This window comes from Drosophila obscura, unplaced genomic scaffold (genome assembly GCF_018151105.1).
Source record: "Drosophila obscura isolate BZ-5 IFL unplaced genomic scaffold, ASM1815110v1 contig_208, whole genome shotgun sequence".
Taxonomy (NCBI): Eukaryota; Metazoa; Arthropoda; class Insecta; order Diptera; family Drosophilidae; genus Drosophila; species Drosophila obscura.
Genome location: NW_024542799.1, coordinates 1,696,557 through 1,720,194, shown reverse-complemented (window position 1 = coordinate 1,720,194; position 23,638 = coordinate 1,696,557). Strand labels below are relative to the sequence as shown.

The following is a 23,638-nucleotide window of genomic DNA, read 5'->3' as shown; positions in this document are numbered from 1 at the left end:
TAATTGTTGTTGTTTGTATCATCCTTCGGGCTCTGCTCGCACGTACACAGACAGGGTCTGTGTGTGGACTCTATTCGGTACGCTTCTGGCTACCATTAGGCTTCGTTGTCTGCCTTTTCAGTACCTTCGTGGGGCGCCAGTCGCGCCGTTCGCTTTTCCCGTTCGGTTTATCTCCCCTCGCTGCTCCGTTCGATAATTGCCTGTAAGCCCCAATAGGAGGTGGAGAAATTCCCTAATCCCAAGAGGAAACACTCCAATGCACTCCACTCACAGGAACACACACACTCACACAGACGAACTCAATTTGTTGCTAATCTAATGCGACTTCTCCTCACCCTTCTCTTTACAGCCTTGAAATATGTTGGCGCAGGTTCAGCCTCAAGTATGTTCAATTGCGGAAGTGGGGGGGGAGTTGCAAATGTAAAATATATGTATGGATTCGTGTGTGGGAGTGCGTACGTGAGTGCGTGTTCGCGTGTGAAAATATAAATGATAAAGTGAAAGAAGAAAAACAACAAATATGCGCGCAATTTTGTCTGTATATGTGTGAAAACGCGTCCCTGTTTATTTGGAGTCACGCAAACATACAGCACAGCAGACAGTACATACACACACACACGAGCACAAATTAAATGAAATCCAAGCAGAGCAAAGTCAGACAGAGGTTGCCCCCCACTTGGCTGTTGGCTGTTGCTTTTTTTTGGATTTCGTTTTGTCGCCCTTTTTGCAAAAACAAACAGTCCGCAGAGCAAACACAAACAGCAGCGGACTGTGTTTGGTTTACTGTAATAATACATAATACATAGTACTAAAAAGATTTTTGTTTCCTCCCTTTTCATCCACCTTTTGCCTTTCCATTCCAGTCGACGCGTCTCAATGTTTAATAACTAACGCCGTTAAAATGCATTTCAATAAAACAAACGAATGAAACATTGAAAACAATGACAAATATAAAAAAAACGTATAATCTAATATTCAAACGTACAATGTGAAATTGTGTAATGTGAAATTCTAGAAGTTAAGCGCGAATTGTATGTATTATTTAAAATTTTTGTTTCATTTTGTACAAAATAAGTTAAAAGCATAAAAAAAGAAGAAAAACAAAAAAACCGTAAAAGCAAAAAAAAAAAAAACAAAAAACGTTCAATTAGTGCATAAAAAAAAAATAATATAAAAAACAAAATCAAAGCGAGCGGTGGAATAAAAGGAGAGGAGGAAGCAGAAAAAGGACCAAAACAGCGTGAGAAAATAAGAGAAAGAAGCAGCAGAAGGACCAATAACAACCGATGGGAAGAAGCAGCAGCAGCAGCAGAAGGACCAAATAAAAAAAACAAAAACGAAGAATTGCTTCTGTGGACGCAGGTGTGACGGCTCAGAGGAGAACGCAACCAAAGCGTGAGAGAGAAACATGTCAACGTTCTTAAACAATTTCTTCCCGGCAGGTAAGAAAAAGCAAAATTAAACATAAAAATCAAAGAATGCTGGAAAGAAAAAAAAAAAAGGAAGGGAAGGGAAGAAACGGGACGGAGGAAATGGCTTCGGTCGGCCCTTCAATTGAAAGTCACCTTTGGCATATCTTATGAAGACTGTATGACACTCGCACCAGAGAAGTGAGCGAAGAGAGAATGCAGATGGCACACAGGATGGCAGTGTCTTGTTTTGTCTGTGAGACACTGCTTCATCGACCTATAAACTGCTTTCTGTGTAGCCAAGCGAGCGTCATACACTCATAGCCAGCACTCTACTCTTGCCTGTGGTCTGGGTTATCCTGTAATTTGATTCTCCCTCTCTTTCACTCATTTAAATTGAATTTTGTTGTGTGATTATTGGCAATTACATGGCTCACTCGCTGGACGTGACCGTGAGAGCACGGAGAGCGGCGATGGTGTAGCTCCGAGTAATCAATCTGCTCCGCAAGATCCAGAGAACGGCCGAACGTCGTTTCCCATTAATTACAAGCATAGATTATTGTTTTCCCTTCTTCTTGCCAGATTGCCAGATTCAACCCTAGCTAGGAATCTGGATCCACAATCTAGGGATCGGAAACAAGTTCCACACTGCAAGAGTGAGCCTTCTTCTGTGGAATTTTCTTTGTCCTGCTTGAAAACCACTTCCTATACCAAACAAAAAAAAAATTCATATAAAAGATGGCAGTGGGGGGATGTGCACTCCTCAAACCAGTTTGCAGAGCCGAAAATCCAGCCCTCCGGATCACTCGACTCACTCGGTGGCATCAAAACAAGAAGAGGCATAACAACCAACAATTCCTCTCGGTCTGAGGGCAACGGCAGCTGACGGAAATACATTGACTTCAACGTCGGGTCGGCGGGTGCTTCTGGTGCAGAGCAGAGCAGAGCGTTGTGTCTGAAGGTGGTGCACTGGGTTACGTTACCTGTTGACGGCCCTTCTTTGGCGCTGCTTCTGGTGGTGGTGGTGGTGCTGCTGCTGCCACTGATACTGTCCGTTCTGGTAGAGTGCAGCTGGGAGAACTGGTTTCGCACTCGCTCCTTTCTGCTGCTGCTTCTGCTTCTGCCTTGTTTTGAACTGTTTTTACGGGCTCATGAGCCCCCCAGAGCCGAATCTGTAGTGCATCTATCATTGTCTTCTATGGAGGTTCATAAAAAAAGGTTGCTAAATCTGAAACGTTTGTCTATTGCAAAATAAAATTAAAAAGGTTCCACTATATCAATCTTTCTCACATTTACACACCATCTCTCTCTCTCTCTCTCTCTCCCTCTATCTTTTCTCCTCTCTGAGGCTGCTATATTCCTTCAAGATTATTTTCCTTGGTTCTATTACTATTAACTGTTTTTAAAACGAAAGGAAAGACTAAGTAGAGCACAACTTCCTTGCTTTGGGGCCCAGTGCCAGATGAAAGTGGTGCAAAAACTATAATATTTTTCTTAACTTCTTTGGGCGAACACTCGCTACCGAAACATCTTAGATGGGTGTACCATATATGTACTTGCATCTTGAAACGCCATAACCCTGGGTGTCCTCACAACAGTGCTTTCCACTGAACTGAATCCATTTTGGCCTTTGTTTATGGCACATAAAACAGAGAGCTGCAAAAAGAAAGCGAACGCTGTGCAAATATTTTTCGGCCCCATTTTATTGACGCCCACACTAAAAGCTCCCCCTAAAGGTCCACCCGCCTTGTTGTTCTCCTATCCCATCATTTCGCTTATACTCGAAAACACACAGAGACAAGAAGAGACTTTATTTTATTTCTATCAAATTTTTATTGCCCAACGATTCGTGAAAGGATTTCGTTATTCCATCCTCCACTCTCCATTATCCGCCAAGTGCACGGAACATGATCCATGGAAACTGTAGCGAACTGTATGTGGGCGGCAAGGCAGGGGAGGGGGTTGATAGGGGGAGTCGGTGTGAGCGAAAACAATAACTATCGATTGATTATAGTCGATTGGTTTGTCTGTCTGTCGTTCGCCCTTTGTTTATGAATATTCGAGGAAATTGCTGGAAAATAACTCTCATCAATGGGCCATAACAATTTCCCCTAGGCTGCCTTTGTTTTGTCGCCAAATATAGATGGATAATTGCAGAGAGGGCTGGGCTTCGGTTAGCAGGAGGGTGTCATGTGGGAGCCTGGCAGAAGCAGATAATATTCCAGCACAGAAAATTTTCGAAAGAGAATCATGCAAGCCAAAGGGAAGCTTGAAATTAGCTTTAACTAGTCAACTCTAGTTAGTTCAATGCCAGCTCTAGTTATTCAGCTAGCTTGCTGTCCCAGGATGCCCCCTTCTGTTCACCATCTTGCCTTCGTCGATAAATCGGCTCCGCTCCGCCCCCATCTCGCTCCCTCTCTGATCCTGTGAATGTTTTTAAACCAATTTTTCGTTTCATATCAGGTGGGGAGCGGGTGCTGGCATTCTCGGTGTCCTCTGTGCTCTTCCTCTTTGTGTCACTCATTCCGTTTCGTTTCATTTTGCGCTTCCCCATAATTTAATTATCGCGCGAGGCGCCGCACCATTGCAGGCAGGCGCAGACAAGCTGACGTCGCTAATGTGCGACGTTTGTCACTTTTGTTTTGGCTCGGCCTTCTACCCTTTACGTTGCCCCCCCCCTCTTTGACTGTTTCTCGCGGAATTCCAACACACGACGCAACAAAGTATGCAACACATTCTTTTGTGGCACGAGCCTTACATATTTTGGCCGCTGTCTTGCCCATTGCCTTCGCCGTGTTGCCTTCTTGCTCTATGGCTCTTCTTCCTCTTTGCCTTGGCAAGCGGCTAATAATGACGCCCGTGCGAGCCCCTCTCCTGCCTTCGTCTGCCTCTTCCTCTTTGTCTAGATATGTACATATGTACATATGTATGTATGTATGTATGTATGTGTCTGCTTCTGTCTTTTTGGCCATTTAATTTCGCATTCGCTTTCGCCTGCCAAAATCTCATTGCGCCCTTGGGTAGAAATGCTTTGCACACACGCATTACTCATTTCTGCTCCGCAAACATCCCGCATACGATTTTCCTCTCCTAAATATGCCTCTGGGTCTGTGCCACAAGTCTAGTGGCCATAAAGCAATTTGGCCAAGTGCGTGGCCCGGACACGTGCCAGCCTACAGGAGAGGGAACGGAATGGCTGGCTCCCGCCATTAGCCCATTCCACGCTGGAGCCACTCAACGGGTTTCCCGCAGGAAAAGCTGAGAGTGGTCATTTCCCAGGAGATTCGGCAATAGTCCATAGTTCTTTGGAGGAAGAGTTCTTTCCGTGAAGTGCGTATTACTTCAAAACTCATGATCTAAACTATTTGATTTGTTAGTTCAATTTTTGAAGGTCATTAGATAATGAATATAATAATCCCTAGAATGTCTTTGGACTGCTGAATACGGATTAAAGATAGTTTAAGTGGATCAAGTAATTTAATTAATTATTAGATACATATAATTTAATCGTTGAGTTGTTCCTTGGCCCGGGGACCTTAACGTAGCTCTTACTGGTATGTTGGAAAATAAGTTTAAACAATCAAATAATTTTTATATTTGTTTTAAGAACTGGCATTAGTATCTTCTTCAATAGGAAAGATAGGTTTTTAGTTTACCCAGAATAGAGCCCAGGGTAGCCGTATTTTCTTTTTGTGTTGACTGTGTTTATCTGATTGGGTAGAGATAGCGGTTATAGCGACATAAACAATACTGTCTGAAGCGCTGTATATTTATAGAATTATGTATATGTCTTTCGAGGCCGAAATCTTATCTACAAATATTGGTTATTTTCGTTACCTTTCTGATATTTGATATTAGTAGTATTAGTATTTTTTTGTTGTATCGCAATGCGATGCACCTTAAAAAATCTACAGTTTGAGAGGCCACACGTTTGACCGCCCAGTGACCCCACAACTGTATTTATCGCTTTTGCTATGTTTTGCTTTCCCTTCGCTTTGGTTTTTTGTTTTGTTTTTGTTTTGCTTTTGTGTGTTGGTTTTGTATTATTGCTCGTTGTTTGCTTTTGCACTTTGCTTCGTGTGTTTTTTTGTGGATGTTTTTCTGTTTTTGTGCTTATTGGTGTTGAGGTGTTTGCTTTTATTTTTGTCGTCTCCGCTTTGACTGCTTCGTTCGCTGCTGTTGCTTGAGCTGCCACTGCCACCACACTACCGCTGTCGCTGTTAGTCACTCTTTGGCGGAGGCCACGAAAGTTACCCCACCCGGTCGTAAGGTAATCGCTAAAGTTGCGAGTCTCTGAAAGTGTCCGTCATATGGTGGTGGGGGAGTGCGTGCAACGGTAAATGTGCTGGGAAAGTGGAACAAGAATGAGCAGAGTAGCGATGAAATGTTGTGAGTCGGAGTGCAATACGTGACATGTGTTAAGCCCCCCTCCCTAACCCGCAACCCAACAAGGTAGCTGAAACTGAGCTTTGCTCTCGCAGACAGCAAGAGAGGCAGCAGAAAATGTGTAAAGGGGCAAAGACAAAGAAGAACAAATGACACAAAGATGGGGAGAACTTGCCCAATGTCGGCCCTTGTGCTTTTCATTCTCCTTTTATCTATCTCTCTCTGTGTATCTCATTCTGCATATCATTTTGCGGCTCGTTTCACATTTACAACTTCCGCTACTGGGTGTCACTCCCCCGCCCCCGACTACCTTTGGCCCAGCTCTGGCCGCATTTCAAAAAATGTAAAACTGTAAAGCTGTCGAAATCGAAATCTCTCGCATACGAATGGCCGAATAAATAATGGAAAAAAACGCGTATAGGCTTAATTTCTGTTGTTCATATTTACCACACAATTTACATTTTTTTAACGTTTTCGCTTTCGCAATTGTTGAGCCTAGGCGCTCGAAGTGTTACACACCAGCCCCCCCGGCGCCCGCCCGCTCACTTAAACACTTGCACAGCTGTTCGGGCAGCAACTATGATTTCCAGCAGCTGTTGCTGAGCGTCGCGGGCGAATTGGGTCACACTGTTGCTGTCTCTGCTGCCGCTGATGTGTTGCCGTTACCATTGCCACCGCTGGCAGTGGCAGAGTCAGAGACCAGACAAACTTGTCTTGGCCAATGCTCAAATCTCGACTCGCATGGCCCTGCTGTCTGTCCCACAGCAACGGAGGTTTCGATCAGAATTACAAAAAAAAAAGAAGAAGAAAAAAGATTGACGAGCAATAAACGAGTTGCAGGGTAGTGTAGTGTAGTGTAGTGTAGGAGGAGTGTGGGTCAGTTTTCGAGATACGACTAGGAACAGAAGCCGAATGATCATTATCTCGATTCTAAGCTGGTAGCGAATAGAGGTGACATTACATGTATTCCAAAACAGCTCCAACGAATTTGTAGTATTGTTTACCTTGATTTTCCGTCATAGTATTGTTCCAATCTCCCGCCAAAGCAGCTCCTATCATATCATATGCTCGTAGGTACATACATATATCAAAAGTTTCCCTCCCTGATCGGTTTCAAGCAATCAGGAGTTGATCCATTCAGGGTAGCGTTTTGACACACATCCATTTGTGTTTGTAGATATATATGTATGTATATAAAATATATGTATAAAGATAGGCCTGGAGTACTTTTATTTGAGTGCTGGGGTGCTGATAATGAAGCAAAAGCCTTGTCTATAAATATTTCATTTATAATGTACTTACAGATTGGTTTGTGTCTGTGTGTGTGTTTGTATTCTGTTTGTTCGCTTATGTGTGTGAGTGCGTGTGTAAATTATTATTACAGTAAGAGCCACGTGTGTTCGTGCTGTCTCGCTCGCTCTCGCACTCGCCCTCTCTCTCAATCCCATTTACATTCGAAGTTATCAGATGATCATACACACACACACACACCCCACACTTCACTCCCCACTTCCCACTTCCATCCCATTGCATATTTAAAATCCGCAAAATACTCGATTTGGTTGAGTTTCTCGAAGAGAGTGGAAGAGCGAGTGAGCGGGAGGTGGTGCACGGCGGTTCGGCAATGGGCAAACACATGATCGTGAACACGATCAGAATGCAGTCGTCCCCTCCAAAGGGGTCATTGGAATCGAGACGAGTGCTTGTGAAACTGTACGCGCTTCGCTTTATTGCCGCCCCAAGAATAAACAAACAAAACAGAAGAGACTGGCATACCCAGTACTCTCTGGTCGCGTAGTTGTCGGGTATATTCAGCTCTGTGTAGTTGTGTGCAACAGAGAGCAGCACAGCTTATTCGACATAAGAGATCTGTAAAGCCTTAATATCACGACGCCCAATATACAACAGAAATCTTAGACTATAGCTCCACTTTCGTCTCCTCTCACCTCTTAATGTGTTACATTGCATGACTTTCGAGTTGTTGTTGCTGCTGCTGAGCGTGTGCATTCAGAGTTTGAACTTTCCAAGTGGCTGCAGCAACAGCAACAAGAACGATGGCCACATATTTACAGTTAATAGAAACGAGTGCACGCCCACTTTGCCTGCTTCTCGTCTATCCATCGTCACACAGTTTGACACACACTGTGGGGCTCGCTCACTCTCTTTCTCTCTCCCAAATCTGTGGCGCTCACACTCTCTCTCTCTCTCTCTCTCTCTCTCTCTCTCTCTCTCTCTGCTGTTTGCTGTGTGCTTTCCCACTGCGCCTCCACAGTTGAAAGTGGGCTGTGGTGCCGGTCGGTTCGCGAGCGATCGTTTTTATTTGAAATTTTTGCATATTCAATACGTACATTTACCGCCTCTTGTGGCCCGCGACTTGGGCCAAGTGACACATAACGGTAAACGACGTGGTTGCCCGTGCTGCCACATCAACGCATATTACGTGACGTAACAGCAGGCTTTTTGTTATTGTTTGGCGCCCCCCCGCATCTCTCCGCCCTTCTGCAACATGTGTGAGTGGTTTACCTGACTCTCTGTTTGCGCCAGAATTGCTACGTAAGAGAGAAGAGAGTTAGTGAGGTGAGAGTGTGTGTATGGTCGCAACGTAAGTGTGCAGGGCATTTGCTGTGAGCGTTTGTGCGTGTGCGTGCGCGTGTGTGCGTGTGTGTTTGTGGCGTTTTCATGAACGCGTTCGTGATCTTTGAAGCAAAACAAAAGCTGTCTCCGTTTTTGCCGTGAAACGTAGCAGAAGCAAAAATAATAATCAGTTGTCTATATATACATATATACATATATCAACACACACAGAAATACAAACACAAAAATATGTATTTATATACATAAATACTTTACATATGCATGTATAGCGATATATAATTTTTTGCCGACGTCATGCCAACAAACAGCCAGTGGCTAGCAATTAATGTAAATGTAAAGTGAAAAAAAAAACAAAAACCAGCAAAAGCAACAGCCACAGCCACAACAACAACAACAACAACAGAAATACAGTTGGAAAGTGATTGCCCACTGCTAGGCAACAGTTTTTCGGTTCGGGTTAATCGTTCTAACCGATTTCGAATGCACTGACTGAACATGCTCAAGTAAGTGCCAAACTGTAGACAACACCTGATTGTAACTCTCAAACTGCCAGAACGGGTCTGGATGCCTCCTTCCCCGCCAAATAATGCCAACACGAAAACTGAGCATTCAATTAGAACATTTTTTTTTCAAATTAAAAATCGAATAAATAAACTCTGGCAAGAAATTATTGCACTTACGACCAGAAATATTTAATATAATTTTTTTTCACGACATTATCTCGCAATTCGCACTCTGGATACCCTGTAAAACTGGCTTTGGTGACAGTTTTTTTTGTAAAATAATTAACTTAATTCTTTTTTGTGTATAATATTCTTTTTTTTTTCGATAATTTCGCCGTTAAAAGGTTTAAAATTTGCCCACCACCTGCCAAAATAGATTGGTATGGGCTCTTGGCCAAGTGAATATAGCCAGCTCGTAATAATCTTCAAAAGCTTGGGTATTTTTGTACAGAATTCAAGGCTAATATCACTTGTTATTTCAGCCATGGGCATTGGCCCCGTACCCCCTGACATCCGACTTCGACATTGGATGTCGTCTCTCGTTCTACCTGGCACCGTTCAAACAAAAAAAAAAAACGTACGAAATGTTTTGCTTTTGAAATTACTTTTCACTTTCTGTTTTACAGTACACTCGAATTTTTCAATGCATTTCAAATGAGTTGTCGACGTGCCGTATGACACTATAATTATACCTGCTGATTGATGTTTCAATTCATAAAAATATCTTCATTTTGATATGTTTTATAATTCTTGAGCACGTTTTGCACATTTTAGACGCGGATTATATTCGGCAAGGCACATATTTAACACTATGGACTTACATAGTCCCGCAGATTAATCGATCTGTATTATTATTATTATTAAAAAAATTGTTATTTTATCTTTACTACTGCCTAGAGCGCCCCTAAAATGTAACCATCAGAAATGCTTTCAGTGAACCCCTAAGGTGCTCTATGTACCCTTAGTTCCGAAGTCATTTTTCGCTAGAATATTCATTGGGTTTTCATCAGCGAAAGGTTCTATGCCGTAAAAATGCTGAGTTCTATCTGAAATCCACGAAATGTGTGAAATTCGAATTCCAAAGTTTGAAGAGCAGTGGAGGTGGTGGTGGTGCGGCTGACTTCTGCCTGCCTCTGACAGAAATTGCGTCTTGGCTTTAGTTTATTTTGACGCAAACAGCAGCAGCAGCAGCAGCAGAAGAAGAAGCAGTGCTGTTGATGTTTCTGTGCCTCTTCGTCAGCGACAATAAATTGCGCATACTCCGAAAATGGTGAATGTTGTGGAAAATAACAGGAAATAGAAGAACGAGTGGGATGTGGGCTGTGGGGTGGGTGGGTCTCAAAGGGGTCCCAGAGCAGAGAGATATGGGTAGCAAATGGAATTCTGTTGATGTTTGTTTAATTGATTTCTAATCAATTATCATATGTGTTGTGGGTCCTCTCTATCTATATCTATCTATTGGTCTCTTATTCATGCTTTCTCTCTCTCTCTCTCTCTCTCGCTCTCTCTATTCACAGATACGGCTGCTATGGATCCAATTTTCTACTCGCCCACGAATGGTATTCCGTCAGAGAGTAAACTCGCCACTTATATGGTAAGTTAAGGGCCCCGTTTCAGAAGGAAATTCCCGCTTTGAGAACAGCTCCCCAGCTGTGTAATTGGTCTTTATTCTAATTCGATTTTCATTCGAGTGTGCTCTTGACCGACTTTTGGGATTGTATTTGTCTATATATTTTTTTTGTGATTTTTTTGTTGGGACCACTGACACATAAACTGCCATATAAGTCGTCTATATGCACGTTAAATATCAATTTGTGTTAATGCATGGCTTTTTATTATATGTAAATATCGACCGGGGAAAAACATTAATGCTCTGGAAAATTATTAACGATAAAAAATATACCATGTGGAACATTCAACGAACCGCCACATAGTTTTTGTGCGTATACACGACTTTTATGTACTTACTTTGGGGTGGGGGCTGTGAAATGTACATAACGATAAATAGTTATTCCAGATATCAGCGCGAATGAGTAAAAGAAATCACACGGATATGTTGGCTGCTAAGCGAATTTTCCGATCGTGGCATATCGTACAAAGAAAACAGCCTATTAAAGTTCGATTTAATAACAAATACCGCTCTATAAAATATATATACACTAATCGCATGGAACTGCTCTGAGAACAGTCCAACATCAAGAGGAAACAAACCCTTATCTTATCACTGCGCCCACACACTGTGTGTATTTGGTTTTTGCATACTCGGCCCCGATCTTCAGTCCGAAGAATAAATCGCGGAGCAATGGATGCAGTGGGTAGCCCACCGTCAGCCCAGCCAGTTCCTAGTCCGTTCCCAATGGCAGTTGATATTATTACCATGGCGACGTTAACAGGGAGGCTGTAGAACGAGTACCAAACACATACATATACGAGTAGAAGACAGATATTTGGGAACAGAACGCTCCTACCAGTCTTCCTTTGCACACTTTCCACCTTTCCGCCGTGCCACCTTAATGCCTCTCTGATCTGAATCTTCCTCTCTCTTTATCTTTATGTCTGTCTCTCCCTTCATGTGTGCCACCGTGCATTGATCTGTGCCCTGCACTGCACTGCTTTCCTCGATATGTGTATGTATGTCAGAATCGACAGAATGTTGCCACACCGAGCGGCGGTGGCTTTGGGCTGAATAGCGGATTCTCGCTACTCAATCTGGATGCGCCCCTGGCAGCAGCAGTGAACAAAAAGTCCCAGGTAAAGCAGAGATATGTGTCTCAACCGCTGCTCCCTCTGTATCCTACATATACGAGGAGGAGTCGGATAAGTGAGAGTCGTAAACGTAAATACGTGTGTTGCCGTAACGGGTTGGTATTCCAGCATCGATTAGAACAAGTAGAACAAGTCGCCTGTAGAACAAGCCCCAGCCCAGCCCCAAGTCCTGTGTCCGTACAGTAGAGAACCCCATATAGTGCTTTTCCCGCACCCATCCCCCCCGCTGCGTGTGGCTGCGTGTAGAATGGTACTTAGATGAGTGTCAGAGTCCGTTCAGGAGCATTATTGATGTATTAATCGTGTGCCTCGATCCTTTCCATCCCTACAGGTCACGCCGCAATCGCCAGAATTCATTCCAACGCGCATCAATTCGTCCCCCAATTTCTACGCACCATATCCGAACACGCCCATGCAACTGAGTAACGGGCTCAATGGCGTCAATGGGTTAACTGCCGCCGCCGCCGCAGCAGCAGCAGCAGCAGCAGCAGGTGCAGCCGTAGCACCCGCATCCACAGCGGCAGCAGCGGCCGCCGTATCCGTGACCATCACCAAGACGGCGAACGGAAGCAGCTCGATGCTCTCCCTGCAGAAGTCCGCCTCCTCCATTGTCAGCATTGCACAACAGCAACAGCACCAGCAGCAGCAGCAGCAGCAGCAGCAACAACAACAACAGAAACAGCAACAGCAGTCTCCGCTGGTGCATGCCAACTCGGGGTCTGCCCCATCGGCACCCATAGCAATAAGCGGCGCACCACCGAATCCTGGCGCCGCCCCCTTTGTGAGCAACATGTCCGCGCAAACACCACTCAAGGGTCGGGGGCCAATGCTCCGGCAGGAGTCGCCCACGGCAGCAATGCTATCGGGCGGACCGGGCGAGAAGTCACCACCTCACGGCATGACACCGCACGGCGCCTCGCCCATACCCACGACGCTGCCCACGAGCGTACATCAGGTGAGACCATTGACTGATCCATTGATCCCATGATGGCACATAGTAACCCGTGTCTTGTTCCTGCAGGAGAATGTCGGCGGCACCATCTACTTTTATCCGACTGCCAATGCGCAGAACAACCAGCCAGTTGTTAATTCCGTGGTGGTGGATGCCACGCATCCGGCTCATCCGGCACATCATGGGGTCAGCTCTGGGCCCGCGATGAGCAGTGTGGGTGGCGTGTCCTCGACGCTCCTGTACACGGGTCATGTCTATCCGGGTCCGGCCTCGAATGTGATCACCATGCAGCCGAAGACGCAGCTGGAGTCCGCCTTCTTCATACCCGACGAAATGCGGTCCGACATTCTTGCCCGCAACGAGATCTCCAACCTGATCATGGACGCCGTGGAGGCTGCTCAGCATGCCCTACCACACGAAGTGGACAACTACCATGCCCTCTATCCGCTGGAGCCGCCGGCCCAGCCGCTGCACGCCAAGCTCACGCTACCCGCCAGCACGTACCGGGCCACGCACAACACGACCGGCTATAAGTACTGCCTGCGCAGGCTGCACGGTAGGTCTAGCTTCTCTCTGTTCCACGCTGCCATGAGCTAATCGTATGCCTCCACTTTAGGGTTCCGCTTGCAGTCAACCAAATGCATGACGCTGGTGGAGATGTGGAAGAAACTGCAGCACACGAATGTGGTGCAACTGCGCGAGGTGTTCACGACGAAAGCATTTGGTGATAACTGTGAGTGAGGGGTTCAGGCGACACATAAAAAGGGTTTGTTAAGGTGCTTCTCGGATCTCATTGTGAATTCTTTAGCCTTGTGGCACGTGTTGGAGAGCGAGAGCCCAAAAACTACTGGGGGATACAAGCAGCAGCTGAATGAGATTTCAAATGAAATGTTCTGGAAAAGTTAAACCATAAAACTAGGACTTAAGCGCCTTAATATCAAGCCAAATTCTATCGACAATCGTTCTTAGCGGGATTTTATATATTTTATATATTATATATTATATATATATAGAGAGAGAGAGAGAGGGATCAGATAGAGCAACGTAGAAGGGTTATGTACATCTTCCTTGGCGGGTCGACTGTACCCCTCTGTTCCAGTAAGACTTAATTTATGTTCGCTTACTGTTCGTCTTGTTTGCCATACGTTTATGGGCTGGGTCATAGTGGAACCAGGGTATTATAGCCCAGCCCCATTTCCATGGAAATTTTAGTTTCTGCCGAATTCTAATTGTGTTTTGTTTGCCTCCCGCAGCCTTAGTATTAGTGTACGACTACTATCCCAGCTCACAGACATTGCTGGCCAAATACTTTACGCCCGCGCCGGAGACCAACGGTTACACTGATCCATTCCAAGGCGAAGCTCGCCCATTCAGGTGGGTAAACCAAAGCAAAGGCTCATGTCAGATGACTATAATGTACCCATTGCAGTCATAAGAGTAACATGCAGCGGACCAGCAACGGACCATTGCTGCCGGAGGCCACCATCTGGTCGATTATCATGCAGCTAACCGCCGGCCTGAGGGCCATACACCAGGCGGGGCTTGCCTGCAAGTACGTTTGATAGATAGAAACTGATAGATAGATATAGATATTAATCCCTTACTTTCCATTGCCAGGGTACTGGATCCCACGAAGATCATTGTGACGGGCAAACGAGTGCGCTTCAGCTCCTGTTGCATATCGGACATTACGCAGTTCGATCCAAACGCGGCCAATCCCCTGGCTCTCGTTAACATGCATCAGCAGGTAAAATAGAAACACGAATAGACTGTAGACAAAGTTTAATTGATGTACTTTTACTTGTACATACGTTAACAGGACGATCTGACCGCGTTGGGTCGTTTGGTATTGGCGCTGGCCTGTCGCTGCCTTCAGTCTGTGCAGCGGGACAATGTCCAGTCGAGCATTGACATGGTAACGCGCAACTACTCCACCGATCTTCGTAACTTCATTGTGTAAGAAAATACAGCCACATGCAGCGGCTAGAATTATTCTTAATAATCCCCTACGACTGATTTGGCGCGTTGCAGTTACCTCTTCACCACGAACCGCCGATCTGTAACCGATCTGATGCCGATGATTGGTGCCCGTTTCTATACTCAACTGGATGCGCTGCAGAGCCAAATCGATATGCAGGAGGATGAGCTGGCCAAGGAGATGGAGAACGGGCGCCTCTACCGAATATTGGTGAAACTAAACAGCATCAACGAACGGCCCGAGTAAGTCCCCAGAGATCAGAGATCAGAGATCAGAGTTCAGAGCTAACTCATCATTCTTCATCGACTGCGATTACATTTGCCCATTGTTCCATTTATTATAGTTTTAATTTGGACTGCACCTGGTCGGAGACTGGCGATAGATACATGTTGAAATTATTCCGTGATTATTTGTTTCATTCCGTCACCGAGGATGGCCGGCCCTGGATGGATCACGCACACATTGTACAATCCCTCAATAAGCTGGATGCCGGCTCCATCGAGCGCGTAAGTGGAAACGAGAGAGGAAGCGATGGAGAGAGAGGAGAGTAATGCGATTCCGATTCCTAGGTGCAACTGATGTCGCGCGACGAGCAGTCTGTCCTAATTGTTTCCTACGCTGAACTCAAGAATTGTCTGGAGAACGCCTTCTCCGAACTGATGTCTAGTGCGGCCAATTGATGAGCCTCAACACCTCAAAATGAAACTGAAAACACGCGCAGCTCTCCCTAGCCACCCCAGACCCAATACCCGAAATGATCCTCCCCCCCAATACGACTACGATTAAAAGAATTAAACATAAGCGAAACATTAATTATGACTAAGACATTTTGGCGCAAGCCGATCAAAACAGAACCCCCCCCCTCCACCAAAACGATAAGAACCCTAAACATCCATTCAAATACGAAAGTTTATATTGATAAGCCAAAACGGAAAGAAAGAAAGAAAACTGATGATATCCCCCATGTTATGTTTAGCTCTTAACTCTACATTTTAGGCATTTAAACAACCGAAATCCACTACAAACAAAAGAAACAAAACAATAATTTAACACAAAAAATCGGTAGATATCACGAGAAGAGCATAAACCACATCCACAAACCACAAAAAAAAAGCAACTTTTTGAAAACGAAATCTCTCCAAACAAAAAATACACGACAAAAACTTCAAAATACAAAAAAAGGTAAACGATACAAAAAAAAGAAAAAAAAGAAAACAACTAAACGTAAAAGCAAAAACAAAAGCAAACAAAAAAACTTGAAAAATTCTTTAAAGAGAAAAAAAAGGGAAAAAGAACAAAAAAAAGTTAAAAAGAAAACGAAAAGTAAACTTGCGAAAGAGCTGAAACAACATGGATCTATTTTTACAGAGCTAAGAGAAGAGACAGAGAGAGAGAGAGAGAGAGGAATGGATGAAAGTATTTATAAGTGTGTATTAAAAAAAGGTCATAAGAAAAAAAATTGTAAAATTTTGCAACAATAAATAACTGTAATAACAAAAACAAACAAAAAATATTGCGCTGCAGTGCAGAAAAAAGCGTTGAGCAACAACAAAAAAAGAAAACCACTTGAAAGCAGAATACAAATGAGGACAAGGAACCACATCAAATGTTTATAAAGCATGTCTAAAAAATGAGCGAATGTATGCCTCTAACAGCCGCCCTCTACCGCACCCCTGGCTTCCAAAAACCGGAAAAGATTATGAAATTGCAAAAAATAAAGCTTAAGCGGAAGCGGAAGACGAGGAAAGGAACAGGAAATGGAAATGGAAGACAAGAAACAGCAACCGAAAAAACGTTTTTATTTTTCAACTATGTATTTTTTATAGTGAAATATTTTTAACAAAAAAACAAAAAGAAAAGAAGCAAAAAAACAAATTTTCTAAAGACAGTTTAAAACGTTTACAAAAAAACCAAACCAAATGCAAAGTGCAACTACGAGTATGTATTGTATGTATGTAATTGTAAAGAATGAAAAACAAAAATGTAAATGTTGGTTCAAGGAACATGCAAAGCGACGCACAGCGCGACTTTAGAAAGTAGCTCAAACCACAAAAATAAAAACAAAACAAAAACGATATTCAAAATCTGATACTGAAACTGGTACTGGCAGTGAAACCGTAACCGTAACCGTAACTGTAACTGTAACTGAAACTGAAACTGTCTAGGCCATAGCGTGATATGTACATACATCCATTTTGAGCGAGTCTTCGATCAACTTTATCTGCGTTCGAATAATTTGTTTACGATCTTAATCGATTACACTCTGATGCAAATGTATATTGTAATGCACGCGCTGAAATTCCGAGTACAATATTTTACTAACGAAAGTCTGTATCTAGCTCTAAAACTGTAAAACTCCAGAACTCCACACCTTTCTCGCCCCCACACCCACTCGCAGGCAGTCCAAAAGTCGCGTTGAGCCAGCGCGAACGCATATCACACTCCGAAAACTGTCAACCGTAAACATCCGCGATTCGTATCAGAAAGAGAGCGAAGGAACAGGAGAAATATTAAAAGGCTTCAACTACTCCGCACCACCAGCAAACAAAACAAAATAAAAGAACAGAAAAGTAAAGTAACGAAAGAAACGTATTCAATGGAGAAGGCAAGGAATTTGTAATACATATTAAGTGCAATTTGATTTGGAGACTCTTGCTAACTTCAAACACGATATCATTATTTTGTTGTACAAAACAGTAAGACGAAAACAAATACCAAGCAAAGCAACAAATCGTAAGGATCCAATTTTACAGAGTCCACTCATAATTCCTCTAAGCAAAAACGTTTCCCATTTTTGGCAATGCAATTCTATCCTAAGTGTTATACAACAAAATATTCTGTAGATGCTGTGGTTTCTTTACCAGCTATGTGTGATTTATAATAATTTTTTGTACTTGTTGTTGGCCAAACTCGAGTTATTCAGATGAATTGATTTGTGATTTAACTAAAATTTTACAATTATTTTTCTTGATTTTTTTTTTATTTTTGCTTTACCTTTCCTAACTAATTTGTACTTTCCCTACTCTCTGCATAAGTTTTGTCCGAATTACCGCGTACTTTCTTTTTCAATTCAATTACTGTATACATCAACGTAAGACTAATTATTTAATTGAAACAACAAAACGAGTAAAATAAAACAAAATGTATAAAAACTTTTTGAGAAAACCAATAAAAAAAATAATAAAAATTTTAAATCAACAGAATGCTTTTATGAGAACGTAATTCAACCGATTGACCTTAAACTAATTGTGCTTAAAGGTCCCAACTGAAGTATTATCCTATGTACGTACGTATGTGCAGATAATCAATTCAGATAATTATATATTTATTTATATTATATATTATATATTTATATTTATATATATTTATATTATATATATTATATATATTTATGATGTAGCGATGGACGTCTTGTTGTTCTCATTACGGGTACAAGAACATCATCGATTAGTTGTATATGTATATGTATACTATATATATGTATAGTTGTATATGCTCGCTCTAGTTTTATTCTCTCGTACATATGTATATATATGAGTACCAGGTTCAGGACTTTATTGTCATTTTGACGGTTTTCAGCTCAAGCTAAAAGTTATTTGTCAGTTAAATTTGTCAGTTCCGCTCGACAAAACAATGACATCTGTATGTATGTATGTATGTATGTACCAATGCTTTGAGAAGTCATCTTCTTCCTCTTAGTTGTTTCAGCACTCGAGTGCCCAGTGTAAGAATTCGTCGCTGTTGAAAGATGTATTCAAGCGGAAAGGTGGAACCTTCCCAGCTGTCCGAAGGGTCCTTGCGTTGGAGTTGATCCTTGTGTTGATACCACTGACAATTTTAGTTTGAAGTCTAACAAATTTCGAAACAATATGATTATTTAGGCTACAAACAGAAACCACATGTGCCTCGACATTAAAATACACCGGTACTCAGTTACTATATAAATGTATATCAACATATATAGTATCTATAAATATATATATATCCTAGACTAGGATGCATAGGAAAGAGCTAGCAGTGCACCGCGGTGGGATGAAATAAACACGCAGGCCACGCCGTGCGCTCTCCCGCCGAGTGCATGCCGGACATGAAAACTGCCACTCAACGCTGCTAAGCCTCTCTGGGAGAAGAAATGTCAGCCACGACCGTTAACTTGTCTTCCTCATTGCGGGTGAACATCAATAATGATAGCAAAGATATCTGAGGACCGCGTTGAGAGGACTACTAGTGTAGATTCCCTCAGCTCAATGAGCAAGGGGCAGGAAATCAAGTCAGCTTCAGACTTAACTGTTATATTGGAAATTTCACATATTGCCTTATTTATACACAAGCTAATACCTCCCGCTCGACACACAAAAACAGTACACAAAAGACTACACACTCCCACTCCCACATACAACTACACAATTTTACACAGTTTCAGGTGCTTTCCGCACTTGAGTGCCCTGTGGAAAGGATTCGTCGCTGTTGGAAGATGTATTCAAGCGGATACGGGAGGGACCACTGTCGAGGCTGCCATTGTCTGGTGTGCGAATGCATCGGAAAATCCACAGGCAGGCGACGGAGGCGTCAGCTCGCCGCTACCCTTCCTGCTCGTCGGTTCCATGCGGTGAAGGTGATCCTTGTGTTGATCCCAATAATTCTGATAGTTTTGGCACGGGCTGCTGGCGGAGCAAAAACTGTAAAATCGAAAGAAGCACCCAGAATCAAATCGGCTGGAGCAAAAATTCTAAAAACTAATGCAGCATCAACTACTGCACCAGCCGTGGGAGCAAGCAATGTAAAAGCTGACGAGCAGCTTGGACAGAAGCTCTGGCCTGCCGAAGACAACAGCCACTTCATGGGCTACCCGCCATATTCACAGGATCCGTTCATCTTTCGTGAAAACCCCAATGGAAAAGCTAATGCAGCCGACAACAACTACGGGGGCTTCCCGTCATATTCCCGTGATCCGTTATTCTTTGCACGGGCTGATCGTGCCACAAACAGGATCGTAAAAGCTGATGATGATGGACCAACCACTGCAAGTGATGATGGGGGAGGAGCAACTACCATGAGTTCGGAATCGTTAGATGTCATTTGGCGCGTGGGCTATTTGGGAGATGGTACGACACACGAGCAGCTTGGACAGAGGCACTGGCCAACCGTAGAGTACACCAAATATGTGAACTACGCGCCATATTCACGGGACTTGGCCTCTACCTCCAAGGCCTTGAATCCCGTTTACGACTTTACGCATTTCATCTTGGATCTGGCGATCACCGAGGAGCCAGCCCTGCCGCCGGGTGAGTACAGCCAGTCGAGCTTTTGATTCTGATTGGCATTCCTTCCCTTGCCTTGCCAGGCTATGTTGTGGCGACGTCCGAAGGCCAATTGGTGCTCGGTCCCAAGGTGCATCAGAACGATTGGGCTGCACTGCTGGATCGGTACTGGTTTCTGTTGCTGTTCGTGATATTCCTCTTGGCGTGGATCATTGTCATACCTTTCGTTGGGTAAGTTGAGGGTCCCCAAAACGTCCTCTTCTCATGCCACTTCTCACTGCCACACACACTGCAGAGTGTGCTACTGCTGCCTGTGCTGCTGTCTAAGGTGCAAACAGGGTTGTCTGCAGTGCACGGGTCGCAAGGACTTCCGATGGCGCATTTGTTGCGGCGTATGCCTCTTCCTGATAATCCTTGGTCTGATGTGAGTCTGGTTGGAGTCAGTCAGACTTGATGGCAGGCAAAAATAATTAGCTTGCGATTGTCCGTCCGTAGCTTTGGCCTTGTCACAGCGTTTGTGGCGAACAAGTTCATGGATCGGGGCTTTGGGGAAGCCAAGGTGACAATGCGACGTGGCAATGATGACACTTGTGTCTTTCTGAATGATGTGGCTGAACACATTCACCACCTGATGGTGTACAACTACCAGGAGCTGGAGGCCCACTTCGATGAGCATCTAAATAGTGAGTGCATCCTGCCCATCTGCTGCCATCTGTGCCCCCCACACCCATCTTCCATTCGTATTGCAGATGCGCATGATCACATCTTTCTGGACCTGGCGGACACTTCTGAGGGTAATTCTCTCACTGAACTGGAGCGCATTTTAGACAATATGCCAAAAGCCTACCAGTTGATGAAGCAAGTGAATCTTCTGGAGAAGGAAATCCGCCTGCTTGGGTCCCAGCTCAGAGACGGTAACTATGTTGTGTTGGCTTGGCCATCGTCATCGTCATCGCCATCTGTTTGCCATTTGCAGGTCTGCGGGGCATCAAGCGAACCGTTAGCTACGCGGCCTCCTGGCTATGCCCCTATACGCACTGCTATAAATTCCACCACGATAATCGTATAGCGCTTATTGATACTTCATCCTGTCTGCACTTTGACTTGGTATTGCCAATTTCCCTGCTCAGAACTTACCCAATGGCTAAGCTAATACGCGTGTGTGTCCTTTCCAGATTCCCAATTCTACAGTCTATCTGGAGGCAATTGAGAAAATTATAAAGAATGGTTATCATGCTATACCAAAAAGGGCTATAGTCCGTCTCAACGAAGTTAAAGTTATGATCGGGAAACAGATGAAACTCGTTATTCCGCCAATGTTGAAAAGCATTGACAATGGACGGCTTATGTATTTGGAAAAAGCCACAGAAATACGCGACATAATCGAGGATGTCATTAGCGACATTCACCTTAATACACTGAGCAGCACAAAGACCTTTGACGATGTCTACGAAATGTTTGGCCCAGATCGCAGTGCTCTTAACCAAATAATTATCACATTAATCTTTATAGTGAGTCGAACAGCGGGCTGTTCCTCGAGCGGAAAGAGCAACCCCACTTTCTCATAATTGCATCGCCCTTAGATTATCGTAATCCTCAGTTTGGCTTTGATATGCGGCTGCGTTGGGTCTGCGCGAAGGGCACCTGGACGATCTGGATTTTGTAGCAAGGGCATGGCCGCCTCATGCATGCTAATGTGGGTGAAAAATCTTGAGTTCAGACGTAATGCGTAATGTAATTTGTGTGATTGTTTTCAGTGCCATTATCCTGATATTTTGTGTGTTCTCGTTCATCGCACTGGTTGGACTATTCTACTTGATGATCGGGATCGTAACACACGAGACCGCCTGTGCCACGTCCCATGGCGGTGATGATGCTGTCATCTTTCGCCAGCTCGACTCCCTGATCGATATCAATCGGCTTATGGCGCAGAATCGGCACGGCGATGGCACGTTGTCGTCGCGAACGCTAGCAGTGAAAAATTCAATCAAGGCCTGCCAGGCAAATGAGTCCATCTTTGAGCTGCTGATAAGGAGAAACGTTTTCAATATAAACGATTTGAGGAATAGGGAAATACTCGTCACTGACGATGAGGACACACCCTTGTTCGCTGAGGATTTATCCCAAGTGAAATTGTTAACAGACGAGGAGAAGATTAAACTCAATGAGATGCGCGAAGGCAATCTATCGCAGTACCACAGCATCCTATACAAGCAGCATCTGTGCACGAAATTTGTGCATATGGACATGAGTGTTCTGGCAGAAAAGTTACATGACATGTCCAACTTTCTCTCAGCAAATGAAAATAGGCCGGCTTCAATCTCTTTCAAGTTGGATTACACTAATACCCGGCTATACTTTGAACAAATGCACGAACCACTGAGGAGGTCCGTGCACAAAATATTGGATAAATTGCGACTGATCGACAGCCTCATTCTACACAATAACAATGACTTTAATACGTCTATTTCGTTACTGATGGAGGCGGCAGAAAAGTCCGAGAAATTTGTTAGGGAAATGGGAAGGAATTTCATCAATAAACTGGCGAAAAACCTTACGGCGACAACCAACGAAGTGATTGCAGAGTATGTCGAAAGGGTGATCTTAGAAAGCAAAAAAAACGTTGGACATTGTCAGCCCCTGGCATACATTTACTATCAAGGCGCTCACTTTGTTTGCACCCGTCTTGTGGATCCAATAGTGAGTACAGATTTCCACCTGAATGTCCCACCACACAATATCGTGTTACCCCCATCCCCTTGTAGAATGCATTTTGGGTGGCGATAATTCTGTGCGCCTTGCTCCTTCTACCGGCGCTCTATGTATGCCATCGCCTGATGTGCCTGTACCTCAAAGTCTATCCGATTATCGCTGTAGCAGGAGCAGCAGGAGCTGTGGCGAGGGGAGGGTGAGTCCTCGAACCGCAAAAATGGTTTATACTTGGAGTATAACTGACTTTCTTTCCCGCAGCTGTCCCTTCTGCACTGGTAAGCCAGCGCCGATTCGTATCTGCGTGGATGGCCAACAGGCGTATTGTGAGTGCCCCTTCGGCGCCAGGACAGACCAGGCGGCACAGCAGTCGGAACACCAAGTCCAATGGGCGGACACAAACCCGGTGACTGGTGGAAAAAGGCAAAAGAATGACTAAATCAAATCAAGGCTCGATGATTTACATAGTTGTACATTTACAAATGTAGAAAAATATCATCAGGGAATACTTTTCATACATATGTACATACTCAGCCGAACAGGGTGTAACACATGTGCAATATATGTATGTTCGTATGTACCACTTTAATCCATTATCGATGCCAGCCAGTGTCTTGTTACTGAGGAGAGAAGTGTGACCGAAACTGCCATTCCTAAATGTGCAGCTAAACCCAACACATTTGCAAGCACATCGAACATGTAACGCGCAACATGTATGATCGTGCATGCACGAACTTGCACGTCGTTCCATGCTGCGCAGTTCGAACTGGACGTTTGCTGTGCTGTGCTATGCCCTTAGAATTCCCAATTGGTTCTGGCGCGGCCAGCATTTGATTGCTGAACTGTGCGCTCGATCGTTACTCTGGCTTCTCTTCAATTGTCGAATAAATCTTTCGCCTTTTACTAAAGATTTCCGTGGAGAGGGGCACTCTAATGAGTCTAAAATAATTTTTTTTAGTGCCCTGTCGCAAGACCTGGGGCCATAAAGGATACATTGAAAAAGTTTAAAATAAAAGTTAGATGAAAAATAGTGCGTGCAGTGCGTGGGAGTTTGTGTTAATTATCGTCTGACTCTCGGT

The 23,638-nt window shown here is 44.0% G+C and overlaps 2 protein-coding genes and 1 non-coding gene across 6 annotated transcripts; all 3 read left to right on the top strand.

Moving 5' to 3' along the window:
* Positions 1-1,111: 1,111 nt before the first annotated feature.
* Positions 1,112-15,524, top strand: LOC111064751 (PAN2-PAN3 deadenylation complex subunit PAN3). 4 transcript variants are annotated; one of them, XM_022352508.2, is made up of 13 exons: positions 1,112-1,442; positions 10,411-10,487; positions 11,534-11,644; positions 11,991-12,614; positions 12,681-13,167; positions 13,228-13,344; positions 13,865-13,985; positions 14,041-14,163; positions 14,229-14,358; positions 14,431-14,567; positions 14,643-14,831; positions 14,933-15,095; positions 15,159-15,524. In XM_022352508.2, exons 1-13 carry the CDS (start codon positions 1,409-1,411, stop codon positions 15,267-15,269), a joined length of 2,424 nt encoding a protein of 807 aa, XP_022208200.2. In that variant the 5' UTR covers positions 1,112-1,408; the 3' UTR covers positions 15,270-15,524. The 4 variants fall into 4 exon arrangements, with proteins under 4 accessions (XP_022208200.2, XP_022208203.2, XP_022208201.2 ...); XM_022352509.2 differs by lacking the exon at positions 1,112-1,442 and adding an exon at positions 8,750-8,893; XM_022352511.2 differs by lacking the exon at positions 11,534-11,644 and having other exon boundaries at positions 1,113-1,442.
* A 3,102-nt stretch (positions 15,525-18,626) lies between these two features.
* On the top strand, positions 18,627-23,546 carry LOC111064749 (prominin-like protein). Its single transcript, XM_022352506.2, has 11 exons — positions 18,627-19,874; positions 19,934-20,081; positions 20,146-20,274; positions 20,346-20,533; positions 20,600-20,764; positions 20,827-20,957; positions 21,026-21,361; positions 21,434-21,546; positions 21,608-22,550; positions 22,616-22,758; positions 22,821-23,546. Exons 1-11 carry the CDS (start codon positions 19,064-19,066, stop codon positions 22,996-22,998), a joined length of 3,285 nt encoding a protein of 1,094 aa, XP_022208198.2. The 5' UTR covers positions 18,627-19,063; the 3' UTR covers positions 22,999-23,546.
* LOC121404512 lies at positions 23,417-23,529 on the top strand. Its single transcript, XR_005968057.1, has one exon. It is a non-coding gene; the product is annotated as a U5 spliceosomal RNA (small nuclear RNA).
* Positions 23,547-23,638: the final 92 nt, after the last annotated feature.

Excerpts from the sequence above, each read along its gene's own strand:
- LOC111064749 (XM_022352506.2), top strand. The coding sequence starts at position 19,064 with ATGTATTCAAGCGGATACGGGAGGGACCACTGTCGAGGCTGCCATTGT. Across the intron at positions 20,082-20,145 it reads ATTGTCATACCTTTCGTTGG|AGTGTGCTACTGCTGCCTGT; the intron begins GTAAGTTGAGGG and ends CACACACTGCAG. Across the intron at positions 21,362-21,433 it reads TTATCACATTAATCTTTATA|ATTATCGTAATCCTCAGTTT; the intron begins GTGAGTCGAACA and ends CATCGCCCTTAG.
- LOC111064751 (XM_022352508.2), top strand. The coding sequence starts at position 1,409 with ATGTCAACGTTCTTAAACAATTTCTTCCCGGCAG. Across the intron at positions 13,168-13,227 it reads CTGCCTGCGCAGGCTGCACG|GGTTCCGCTTGCAGTCAACC; the intron begins GTAGGTCTAGCT and ends CCTCCACTTTAG. Across the intron at positions 13,986-14,040 it reads GGCGAAGCTCGCCCATTCAG|TCATAAGAGTAACATGCAGC; the intron begins GTGGGTAAACCA and ends TACCCATTGCAG.